This window comes from Benincasa hispida, chromosome 3 (genome assembly GCF_009727055.1).
Source record: "Benincasa hispida cultivar B227 chromosome 3, ASM972705v1, whole genome shotgun sequence".
NCBI classification, from domain to species: domain Eukaryota; kingdom Viridiplantae; phylum Streptophyta; class Magnoliopsida; order Cucurbitales; family Cucurbitaceae; genus Benincasa; species Benincasa hispida.
This window is the reverse complement of record NC_052351.1, coordinates 35,650,594-35,663,852: the sequence shown is the minus strand read 5'-3', so window position 1 is coordinate 35,663,852 and position 13,259 is coordinate 35,650,594. Positions and strand designations below refer to the sequence as shown.

General features: G+C 33.5%; 1 protein-coding gene across 1 annotated transcript; it reads right to left on the bottom strand.

The window, feature by feature from the left end:
- Nucleotides 1–816: 816 nt before the first annotated feature.
- On the bottom strand, nt 817–1,648 carry LOC120074740 (60S ribosomal protein L12-1-like). The gene has a single exon (XM_039027964.1). It carries the CDS (start codon nt 1,546–1,548, stop codon nt 1,048–1,050), a length of 501 nt encoding a protein of 166 aa, XP_038883892.1. The 5' UTR covers nt 1,549–1,648; the 3' UTR covers nt 817–1,047.
- Nucleotides 1,649–13,259: the final 11,611 nt, after the last annotated feature.

The window sequence follows — 13,259 nt, the reverse complement described above, 5'->3', positions numbered from 1 at the left end:
TGTCTCTTTAGGAATGGCTAAACATTCAAAACCAAAAATACACAAAAGTAAATCCATGGACTAAACATTTCCAGGAGGACAAAATAGTAACAAATATGTCTGCCAAATCAACATTAATACTAAATCATGGTTTAACAGTTCCATCATGTCAAGCAATCCCAATTTCAAGTCTAACAGGATAGGGAAAAAAAGTACCTAAATTTTCATCTCTTCTAATGACTTATTTTTGTAACATCCAGAAATACGTTTCTCTAATGAGTGCATGCACAAGCAGTTTCACTGGCAAAAGGAAATAAAGGCCACACAAAAACCCACAGAATGGGTTACGTTTTGATGGATTCAAAATGTCAAAGATAAGTAGAAACAGACTAGAGATCCTTATCATAAAATTATCCGAAATAAAACCAAAAACACCTTCTACTTCAATATTTCTAACCCATTTTGGACAACCTATAACAGCATGAAACCTTAACTGAACAGTCCAACACAACTTAATGGACATCTGAACAAATGATAAAATGATATGCCATGTTCTAGGACCAAACTTAAGAAGATACAGCTATAGATAGTTAAAATGAATACAACTTAAAGGAGTCTACAAACAGATCACGGAACCCAATTCATCTGGAATCTATTATTTCCAATGCAGAGATATTAAGTTCATACGAATTACAAACAATCCAAAGAATGCTTGATTATAACTATAACCAGACCACTAATTCAAGATCAATGCACAAACAAAAATTTGACAACACCTCCAGAAAGAAAAATTATGCCCTGCGTTCATTGTAAAGAAGAAATAATAACAAAGGGCTATTCTCGATAATACAACCGGAAATGCAACGATATGAATAGAAACAAAAAGTCGAAACTTCAGTTCAAAACGGAACCACAATGCTTCCATCCCCGAAATGAAGCAAGTTTTCCACATTAAATAAATCCTTGTATCCGGAGATATAGTCATTTGAAGACAATAAAAGAAACATCTTTAAAAATCCAAAACTGAAACTACAAAGTAAGTTCGAATGCGAAAAAAAATAATCACTCTCAATCCTGGGGAATTTCAACATCTCCATCGGTAATTTCCTGCTGTAAATCCTTTGGGTCCTTACCGTCGACCGTACATCCAACAGAAACGCAAGTACCGAGAATCTCCTTCACAGATCCACTGAGATCCTTAGCCATAGACCTGGGGCGCATAACCCTAGCAATCTCAATGACATCGTCAAGCGAGATATTACCATTGTGCTTGATGTTCTTGGTCTTTTTGCGGTCGCGCTCAGGCTCCTTGAGGGCTTTGATGACCAAAGCAGCAGCAGAGGGAACCACGGAGACCTTGGCTTGACGATTCTGAACAGTAAGCTTGACAGTGACTCTGAGACCCTTCCATTCCTTGGCAGTCTCCTTGGCAATGTCTTCTCCGATCTTCTTCGGGGAGAGACCTAGAGGACCGATTTTAGGAGCGAGAGAACTGGCCGCTCCGACCTCACCTCCGGTGACTCGGACGAAAACATCGACAACCTGAGAAGGATCGAACTTGGGCGGCATAATTGATTAATGGGATTAGATGGATTGAATTTCTGAGTTCAGAGGCCACGGGCGGAGGCGGAGATCGAAGGCAGAGTAAGGTTTTGAAGGAACGTATAAAAGCTAGGGTTTTACAGATTGATAGGGAAGCTGTGAAATTACCCGTTTCTCCCTTCTACACCCTCACTTCCGTTTTGGGCTTTTTCTGGCCCATTCGTTCTTTTCTCCACAGATGGCCCATTCGAATTTATTTCCGATTTTCTTTTTTTAACTAGATGTCTAAATTTAAAAAATGATTTTCAGAATTTTAAAATTGTTATGGTGTGAGGCTTATAAGTTAAAGTTAGCCATTAAGTCTCCTTTCATAAGTTTTCATTTTTAAATTTTTTTTTCTTTTTTTTTCACAATTTTCTTTTAGTTTTCAACTTCTGTAAGAAATATCTAAATTAGTGGTCAGATTTAAAAAACAAGAAAAAATTGTATTTAACTTGCTAGAATTTTTAATATATCTAAACATCAGAAAACAAATTCAAAAACAGAAAATTAGATGTAGAACTAATGTATGTAAACTTTATTTATTTATTTAGAATCTTATAAATTTAATTTTAAAAATCTATATATCTATATACTATATGGGGAAAATATTTGTTTTCCTCTTTTGTCCTCCCTAATTGGTTATAGGGTTAGAAGCCACAAAAGAAAAAAAAAGACCTAAATCTCATATTCTTCGTCTTTTTTACTTAGTCGCCTTGAAATCCCTCTTTTCTCAATATCATATATGTGATCATTGGTTCAACAACCATTTCTTGAATTCTATCGTCTTGGCTAGCTTTTGACGACTACTCTGGTCGAGTCGTCAACCGTGGTCCCTTGCAGACATGTTTCATACTTTTGTTTCTACTTTGAACATTGTTTTCAACCATGACATTCTGACTAATAATGTTTAAAATTGGTTTTTAAGATCCTGTGAGTAAATTAGTCACATATATGATGAAACCCCCTATAACTGGTTTGGTGTCAAATGAAATCTCATTTCCAATAGTCACATTGTTCTGATATTGCAATTCCTTCTAATATTCACCTACCAACAATAACTTCTTTGGTATAATCAACTCTGCTCTTTCTTACCTTAGAGGAAGTCCATCTATGTGGACATTCATAAGTTTATAACGACCCTCAGCACCTGGTCGTCAGCTTATCTCACATACACATGTTCTATAGGCAGCTATAAGTGTTAAGGACCATATTGAGTGATTTTGAATCTTTGCTTCTAGAATGTTTAGATAGAGTGTATTTGTAGTATTCAAATTATTTTTTAAACAGTGTATCTTTGCATTCTTATTGTACTTAATTTGGTTTTTTTAAGGTAATTTTATCATTTACTAATTAGTATTTTTTTTATTATATAAATTTATTTTACTATTTTTACAATTTTCAAACATTTTTATCATTTTTCCAATTGGAAATGAGTCCAATTTTTAATTTTGTGGTAGATAGTTCTTTTTTTTTTTTTTTTTTTTTTTTTTTACCATTAGGTGGATAAATTACTCGGTCATATTTTTCTTAAAATAGCTAAGATAAAAATAATGGACGATAAATATAATGTGGGCGATTAAATTAGTTATAAAAGAAAAAAAATCAAAGCAATCTATTCTTCAATTGAAAATTTTAATGCAAATTCACACATAACTAAGTTAATATGACACTTGTAACATTGTTCGGATTAAAGCTTAATGACAAACACTCTCTAAATTTCATGTTCGATTATTATCGTGGGATGTCCAAAGTGAGATTCAAAATTCATAAGAAAGTCCAAACTCAAAGAAATTTAGGAGAGACAAAAAAACTTGCATCCCAAAAAGAAAAAGTTAGAATAGACTGACTAGTTAAGCCGATAAATATATACCCATAAAAATTTAAGTGAGTTGTGCTTAGTTTTGCACCCTTGCAACTTCGAGCACCAAAAAAAACCTTGAGCACTGCCAGGATTACACATAACCATAAGCGAGTTTCAAATGAAGGGCATCAAAGAGTGAGAACAGACTCGAAGAAAGGGGTTGGAGTTCAAGCCCATAAAAGGCTCGATAAATTCATGTGTGATCTGAATCCCAACATTACATTGTGGTTTTTTATTTTTAATTTTTATATAATAAAATTACTTATTTAATTACTACATTAAACAATATTTGTAACTTAAAAAATAATATTTTGATAACAATTTCAATTGATTAGGTTTTTCTCACAGTGCAGAGATCTTCACATCCTAAGTGCATCATGTTAATAAAATAACAAAACTCATTTTAGAAAACTTTAGAACCGTGATAAAATAATATTTGAAATTTGAATAATGGTTTTAATTATTAGGTATTAATTGGGAGAAAAAATTTGCAAATTGGAGTAGTTGTCTAAATAATAGTTAAAATAATGTTAAATGAATAACAAATGGCAAAAACAGGGTACACTGTTTTCATTTTTCTTTTTCTTTTTTTCTCTCTCTCTCTCTTCTCTCCTCCTTCCTTCCTTTCTCCCTTCCTCAACAAACACTACTGGACCTTACTTCCTCATTTATTGTTGAGAACGGTAAGACCCTCAAAATGACGAACAGCAAACGGTCAAAGCACAGTGGTCAAGCAAAGAACAAAAACCTGCAAAACAGAAACTCGTTATAGGCTGAGTCGCGGAGCTCGCTCTCTTTAAGATGTTTCCTGGCTTTGCCCAAGTGTGCAAGCAAGTCTGAAAAATTGCCACGTTGTCCCCAAGATAAAACAGCCAAAGAAACCCGATCGAAAATGCATCGTTACCGATCGGAACACATACCCTTTCTAACCCACTGCTCGGAAAACAAAAATGGAAGAGTAAGGAGAACATTCGAATGGGAGTGAATGAAGAAGTTGTGTGAATGAACTGTTCAAGGCCACGCCTTTTATAAGCCTTCAGCGTGGAACAATAGAGTGTGAAAGAGATGGAGAGCCTCAGAACGTGCAAGGCTCGCATGGACGACTCGCTGTAAGGGAGGACTTTTCTTCTTTTTTCCAATTTTAAAATAACAATAAAAAATAAATAATAATAATATTTTTATTAAAAGTAATCGCACATCGCCCGACCGAACGCGGCGCGAGTGTAAGACGTCCATCAAACCCACATTAACCTATCTCCTCACTTCCCCAAAACATGGGTACCCCTTGGGACCCAAAACCAAAGCTCAAGATTGGAGTACATGAAGGAGGCTTCCAAATCAAAATTTTCCAATGTGAGATTCTCCAACCATAGGTTGGTTCCCTCTTATTTTTTAAAATTAAAATTTCACCCAACAATCCCCCAATTGAAAATTTAATCAAAAAGAGAAAAGAAAAAAGTTTTTTTCATCGAGCAGTTTTAGTCTATATAACACTACGCATAAGCAAGGTGTCTTACGACTTGAACCTTTACGTAGTATAGATGATTCAGAATATACTAGAGTAACCTTTGGTTTTGAACTCTATCTCTAACAGCATTTCACACAGAGTGTCCTTAAAGTGTAGTACGAAAGCCCGTGCTTTAAGGCCTAGCACGTGTATCCTGGTTTAGTGAACGCTCTAGAGAGTTTACCTAAAAACTCCATAAGAAACGACCTTCACTTCCACATTCACGTAGGTGAGTCTATCAAGAGTACTCTTGTAGCTATGTACCCCACTTGTCATCAAGTATAGATTTTATTAAGAATTGAGTTCAACCTTTCTTACGCTTCAGGATATCATGCTCAGACTATAAGTCATAGGAATGGAACTCTGTGTTTAGTTTAGCATGATTCACTATATATTACTCGTGATCAGTTATTACCCGTTGAACCTATTTCTTGGGATCTCCAGTCTACAGGTCGGATTTTCCTCACCGTGATTCATCTTTCTATAGGCATGAGTCTACAGCTGCTCTGTTCTCAGTAGATGCCAACTTTTTCTATAAAGGAATCTATGATAGCAGACTTCTAAGCCAGCCTGCTTCTTCACTAGTTATCGTTAGTGCTATCATTTCTGACTCCAACGTAGATTAGGTTAAAATAGTATGTTTCTTGGACTTCCAAGAGACAACTCTGCCTGCTATATTAAAGATATAGCCACTTGTAGCCTTTGAATCATCCGAAAGAGAGTTCCAGCCAGCATTGCTGAACCCTTCCAGGACATCCAGAAACTTTTGATAATGTAATCCTAGGTTTTGGGTTTTCTTCAAGTATCTCATTACCTTTTCTATAGCATTCCAATGCTCTTTATTAGGTCTACTTGTAAACGTGCCAAGTAATCCTACAACATAAGCTATGTCAGGCTTAGTGTAGTCAGTAGCGTATCTAAGACTGCCTATGATGCTCGCATACTCAGATTGATTAACACTGTCACCAGTGTTCTCAAACAACTTGACATTGGGGTCATAAGAAGTACAGGCTGGTTTACAATCAAAGTAATTATATTTCTTTTGAATCTTTTCTATATAGTGAGATTGATCCAAAGAAATTCCCTTTTCAGGCCTATTCACTTTTATGCTTAAGATTACACTAGCTTCTCCTAAGTCTTTCATGTCGAAATTTGCACTCAATGTTGATTTCACATCATTTATGACGTGCAAGTTCGACCCAAAGATCAATAAATCATCTACATATAGACATAAGATAGTGCAGCGACTATTTTCAAACTTATAGTAGATGTATTTGTCACTTTCATTAACCTTGAAACCTTTAGATAAGATAAGGTCGTCAAATTTTTCATGCCATTGCTTAGGAGTTTGTTTTAGTCCATAGAGAGATTTGTCTAATTTACACACCTTATTTTCTGAACATGGACTATAAAAACCTCAGGTTGTTCCATGTAAATCTCTTCTTCAAGTTCACCATTTAGGAAAGCGATCTTTACATCCATCTGATCTACAAGGTTATAAAGGGCAGCGAGAGAGAACATGACACGGATTGAGGTAATTCTAGTGACAAGGGAGAAGATATCAAAGAAATCTATGTTTTCTCTTTGTTTAAAGCACTTTGCTACTAACCTAACTTTAAATTTGTCAACAGTCCCATCAGGTCTAAGTTTCCTCCTTAAGATCCATTTGCACTCTATTGCCTTACAGCCTGGGGGTAAATCTACTAAGTGTCAAGTTCTATTTGACTCAAGTGAGTCCATCTCATCATTTATGGCTTCTTGCCATAGGTTGGCATCTACTGAGAACAGAGCAGCTCTCAAATCTTTAGGATCTTCTTCTACATTATAGGTCAGGAAGTCATTTCTCAAACTTTTGACGGTTCTAGCTCTTTTGCTTCTTCTAGGTTATGAGTTGATTTTCTCTCTAGGGTTAGGATTTCTAACTAGGGTTGACCACTTGATCCCAAGCCCCGATTTAAAAGGAAATCTATCTTTAAAGAAGTCGGCATCATTTGACTCAATGATCACTTGGTTCACTAGATCATAGTGAAGGATTGTATCAGCAACAGCGGAAGCAACAAAGATCATTAAGCATTCTAATTCATTAATGGTAAAATATAAAGCATGCTCTTGCAGAAACAAGTGAGTTTCATGACATATCTTTGTAGAACTTCTTCAAAGCTCGATCTAAAGCTGCAATCTTCTCTAAATCTCGTTGCAGACCACATCAAGATCTTCCCCACTATTCTCTTGGTACTCTAGATTGAGTTGTGGGACTCAAAACAAGCTTGAATCAAGGGAATTTTGAGAAATGCTCACAGCAGCAATCCAGTTGAAGAACACCTTCTTCACCACGAATTTTCAACTAAAATTCTATTGATTGCATGCCTCGAAATCACTCCAATCTCTTCAATATATTGCAGATCATCATGCAAGGAAGATAGTTGCATGAGGTGCAGCTCATGCTTGGAGTAACTTAAGGGAAAAGTGATAATGGAATAACCAGAAATTTCATTCATGTGTTTTCATCTTTTCCAACTTTTTCCAAAAATCAATTTCATTAATAAAATTAGAAAAATTATTAATTTTACAAAATTAATTTTTCAAATAAAATTAATAAATAATTATTTAAATAATTATAATTAATTTTAATTAATTTAATATCAAATATCAAATAAATTTTTACACAAATCCACCTTCATATATTTAAATTATATTTAAATGTTAGTTCTCTTATTACGTTTAATTCTCAAAATTAAACACGTAATTATATCTCATATAATTACTAATTCCCTTAATTCTAATTTGAGCGTTTCAAATTAACTTATCGTGCTACTCTAGAACTAATCCATTTACGAGTTAGTAGTGGACCTCGCGGACCTACACATCATGGGCTCCAACGATCCGAGATTAATGGACTAAACTCATGAGACCAAATTATATATTATGTCCACATGATTTAACATAATTAGTCGTAATAACGACTGGATCAAATATCAAAACTCTCTCAACGAAGGTGGGGCCCCTTGTTCAAAACAACCTATTCAGTCTTATCCCTAAAAAAATAATAATATTTTTATTAAAAATAATAATCACACGCACCTCGCCTTGCCCCACTGCTTTCAAATCAAAATTTTACAACGTGGGATTCTCCAACGAAATGTTAGTTCCCTCAAAGATTAAATTTTCACCCAACATTTATGATTTAGTTACCTATTTTTTCTCCAACCAAATTCATTAATAATAATAATAACTCCACTTTTTCTACCAGCTCAATTGCCAAACTCCATTTCTCATAACCCGCAACCTCTTCCTTATACTAGCAAGTCGTGTACATGGGATGCGATTCACGTTCCCTATTTTTAGAATTAGTTTGGAAACTACTCTATTTTTGTATTTTGTTTTCCGAATTACATTATTTAAAAAAATTATTAATTGTGTGTGATTGAGTTTTTAAAGTCCTTCAAAATCCCTACTTAAATCTCTAACTAGACTAAATTTTAATTAATAAATGGTTTAAATCTTATTTTCGTACATAATTATATTCTATCTTGAATTTTAAGATCAATCGAGTAAGGAAATTTTATGAAAACATAAGTATTAGCAGCTTGATAGAAAATATTAATTAAAATGATTAAATTGAATGACATAAATATTAATATATAATGAAATAACATATCAACTTTTATAAATAAATTATATTTCTAAAATTGATACACATGCATCGCACTATTATTAAATAGGTCGTTATAGTCTAAAAATTCAAATTTCGAATTCGATTAACTTTAATTATTTATATTCGTCGAATGCACCATTTGGTTGATAAATACATGGGATATTAAAATATTGAGTGGGAAAATTTTCCACCCGAATTATATTTTCGTTTTTATTTAAAAAAGACAAAATAACCTTGCTCTCGTTGAGAGGCGAACTCAAGACCTCCCGAGCTAAACAGGTGCTCTAACCAACTGAGCTACGAGAGCACGTCGGACGCTTGAAACATTTATTATAATTTATCTATATTTTTTAAAAAGTCTTTCGTGAGTTCTTAGTGAAAAATTAAATTGAAGAAAAGCATTTCGTACCATTACCATGCACATGAAAGTATACTTGTAATGACTTACCTTTATTAATTTTAAATATATGTACTTATGAAATTTGAACAAATTCAACCATTGATTTTTTTAAGTTAAATTATAAGTTTAGTCTTTGAATATTTACGTACATGCCTATTTAATTTGAAGTTTAAAGGGTTTCTAATATGCCTCTAAACATTTATATTTATGTCTATTTGATCAATAAGCTTTAAAAAATGTATATTATGTCTTTAAACGTTTAAGTTTGTGTCTAATAAATTCCTAAATAAATTTTAAATTTTGTGTCTAATAAATTTTTAACCCATTTGATATTCGTCTAAAAATTTATAGATCTATTAAACATAAAGATGAATGCTTATTGTTGACATAAAATTTAAATTTACATATATTAGATCAATTTTAATTATTTTTAAGAAGCTTAAGTGTAGCCATCCAAATTCGGGAAATTGCATTCATTTATTTTGAATTATTTGGTTTGTATTTCGAATTTTGAGCTTCCAAGTTTGTTTATTTTGAGGATGTAAATTAATTCAAATTAAACTTCATCAAAGGTATGGAACTAACTTAATTATTAAGAATTGAATTTAATTTTGATTTTGGAATGGATGGATTTCAATTATTGGGTTTGAAGTGAAGAATTTTTTTTTGGTATTATACTTTTGTGTGCTATTGGGGGAAAAAGAATTATTTGTGGTTTTTTTTTTTATTGAGAGAAATGGGAGAACTTAGGGTTCTAAAAAGTTTTTAATTATATAAAGGGTGCCTCAGTTTGCATGCAAAGTAAAGAAAGAAAAAAAAGAAAAGCAAAAAAGGGGAAATTCTTTTCCTTCCTTATCGAGCAAAGCACACCTCCTTTTGGGTTGATGTCGTAAATCTCGTGGGTTTTGTAGTTGTAATTGTATTATACAACAATTTACTTATCTAATAAAATAAAGATGTATTTCATTTATCATATAGTTGTATTTATCTACAAAAACCAATAAACTAAGACCCAAAGTTATTTTCTGAAACTCAAACATGTATGTAGAGAGATACAGGCAGATCATGTTTAAGTGATAACCTAAACGGTATGTAGTAGCACTAAAAGAAACAACATATACGATAGCTAACGAAAAAAGCTATAATAGACTTTTTATAGCTTTTTTCAAAACTCCTGATAGCCCGTGTTATTAAAAGTCTAGGACTTTTTATAGCATTTTTCTAAAGCTATAATGGATGCTATTATAAAGTATGAAAATGGGTGGGGGACAGAAGTGACACTCTCTCGCTTTTGAGAAATAAGGAAAGTAAAAGAGAAAATGGGTGGGGATAGACACTTCTCAAAATGTTCCTCTCCTGTACGCGTACAAAAACTTTTTTCATTTTTTTTCATTTCATTTCATAGCCTAGTTTGAAAAAGGTTATTCTCAAATGCTATAAAAAGACATTATTCGTGTAGTGTAAATGGATAGGGCTGAGTACCTTATCCTTGTGACACTACGAATACAACATGCTTTGTAGTTGTTACAATTGTTTGTAAAGTGTTACAAATGATCTGATCTGGTCATTCATGTGTAGACATGTGAGTAGAGATGTTATATTCAAAGAGTTTGTAAAATATCAGACCATGAAATGTATAGTCTCTCTATATAACATCGTTGATAGATGAGACTTGTATTTCATCAGGATGACCATAAGTGACTTAACCTGAATCTTGAGTAAGTTGTGAACTCCTGCCTATAAAAGCGGTCCTTTGATTTGTATGGGTAAGAGTGACCAGTTTCGCTGACTCAATATGCCTACCATTTTGGAGATTCGTCTGATCAGGAAGCTGAGAATACAACTATACAAGAAAGAATTCACTCATTCTCTATAGTTAGAGACTGTAGATAAATTACTCCTTTAGCTGATTTCGGGGCTTGAACAATGTGACACCACACCCTCTTCTGGCCTGAAAGAGGTTTGGTCATAGTTGAACTATGATTTATAGTTCATTAGAGGGTCGATGATACTTAAGGAGTTATATGTAACTACTGGGGAAAAATAGTAATTTTGGTCCCAATTGTACTTACGAGCAATTATATCCAATGGACATAGAATTATATCTATAGTGCAAAGAATGCAGTTGTTAGTTTTTAGTGGAGTAACTAACAATGTAAGTTGATAAATTTAATCAAAGAGTTTGATTAATTAATCGAGTACCATTGGAGCTTCAAACTATAGGTTCATAAGGTCCCTTCGTTAGCTCAATTGGGATAAAAATGAGAATCAAATTAATTCAGATTAATTGAATTGTTCAAATTAATAAAGAGAATTATTTATATAAAATTAGATGAGATATAATTTGAGAGAAAATATCAAATTTAATATGAATTTGATTTATATTAAATAATTGAGAGAATTTGTTTTTATAATATTAAACTAAAGTGTATATATAAATTAAATAAAAATTAGTTTTATTTAATTTTAAATACATAAAATAGGTTGTTAATTAAAGTACATATTAATTAAATGGAAATCAGTTTTATCTAATTATATGTATTTTTAATAACATACACCTTTCATTTTCTTCAATAATTTCTGTTATTATTATTTGGAATATGAAAAAAAAGATTCTTTCATCTTCTACTTACACTATTATAAATATTCCAAAATGTACTGAAGTTGTAAGGTGTTGAAAATATTGAATTTGTTGAAGGTTTTGATAAAGTATTTTTTCTCTCAAAACAAAATCATTCTTTCGCTAAATTATTCAAAGAAGCCCAACATTCTCTATTATTTTCTACCCTGAGAATATTGAAGTTCATGTAGTGATGTCTATTGCTTTTTAACACTTGTTGCAGTGTTTTTTATTGTTCGTGTTCGAAGTTTTTGGGAAAGAAATCATAAAGAGACTAGCTTCAAGGGTACATTTTATGAATCTTTTCTTCTTTTTAATTTCTCTCTCTCTATATATATATGTATGATTAATTGATCATGTGTATTTTATTTCTGTCACTTATTTTTTTTACGCATTATATAAAATTAAAATTAGGACGCGATCTTTTCTGCAATGGGTACTCATGTATCCTTTCACCCCCCTCCCCCTGCCCCGCGCGAAGACCCTCATGCCCGCTTAGCTGACCGTCACTTGATCTCTAGCCAATGGCCTCAAATGTAGCCACTCAATCGTCGACCAGTCAGCCGTACGCTTCGCCGACTAGACATGAGCCGTGTTGTCGAGCCTCGAACGTGGCCCGCACTTGGCTCTAGCTCACGCGTCTCTGCCAGTCGCCATCCGCGTCTGCGTCGCACATCTCTTTCAGTCGTCCGCCGCGCCTCCGTTCGCTGGAATCTTGGGTTTTGGGGTGAGATTTAAGATTTATTTGGTTTTTCTTGAATGGGGTTTTGAACACCCACTGAGTTTGGATTGATTTAAGTTATATCCATGTTGTGTTGATGTTGGCATTAGTGTCTTAATTCTCCCAGAGTCTCGTTGTTTGTAATATACACATTGTTATGAATAAAATAAAAGTTATTTCATTCTGGCGTTTACTCATATCCAATAAACAAAGCTCCATGGTTATTGTATGTAAACTTAAGCATGTATATGAGATATACAAGTGGATCATGTCTTAAGTGATAACCTAAATAGGTTTGTAGTATAAGAATTAAGGTGGAATACTTGATCCTGGTGACACTACGGATACGGTCCGCTTTGTAGAAGTTTGCAAGTGTTGTAAACTACTACAGATGGTAGATCTTGACCATTCATGTGGAGACATGCAAGTGGGGTGTCCTATACAAAGAGTTTGTATAAGACCGAACCACGAGATGATTAGTCTCTGTATATAACGTCGTTGATACTAGAGACTTACATCTCACCTAAATGACCATAGGTGATATGACCTCAATCCTAAGTGTTTTGGGAACTCTTGCCTTTGAGGGCGGTCCTTTGATTAGTATGAGTGTGAGTGGCCAGATTGTCAACTCAACATGCCTATCTTTTTAGGAAATTTTCTGATTTAGAAGTTGGGAACTCAGTCACACAAGATGGAATTCACTCCTTCGCGGAAACAGGAGTAAGTAGATAGATTGCTCTCTTAAGAGCTGATTCCGGGGCTTGAACATAGTGACCATAGCTTCTCTTTGGAAGAAAGAACTCAGTCATAGTAGGACTGTGACTTATGTTCATTAGAGGAATCAGTGGCATTTAAGGAGTTAAATGTAACTATAGGGGCATAACGGTTATTGGCCTAACTGTACTTACGAGCGATCTGTGAAGGGTTATCGC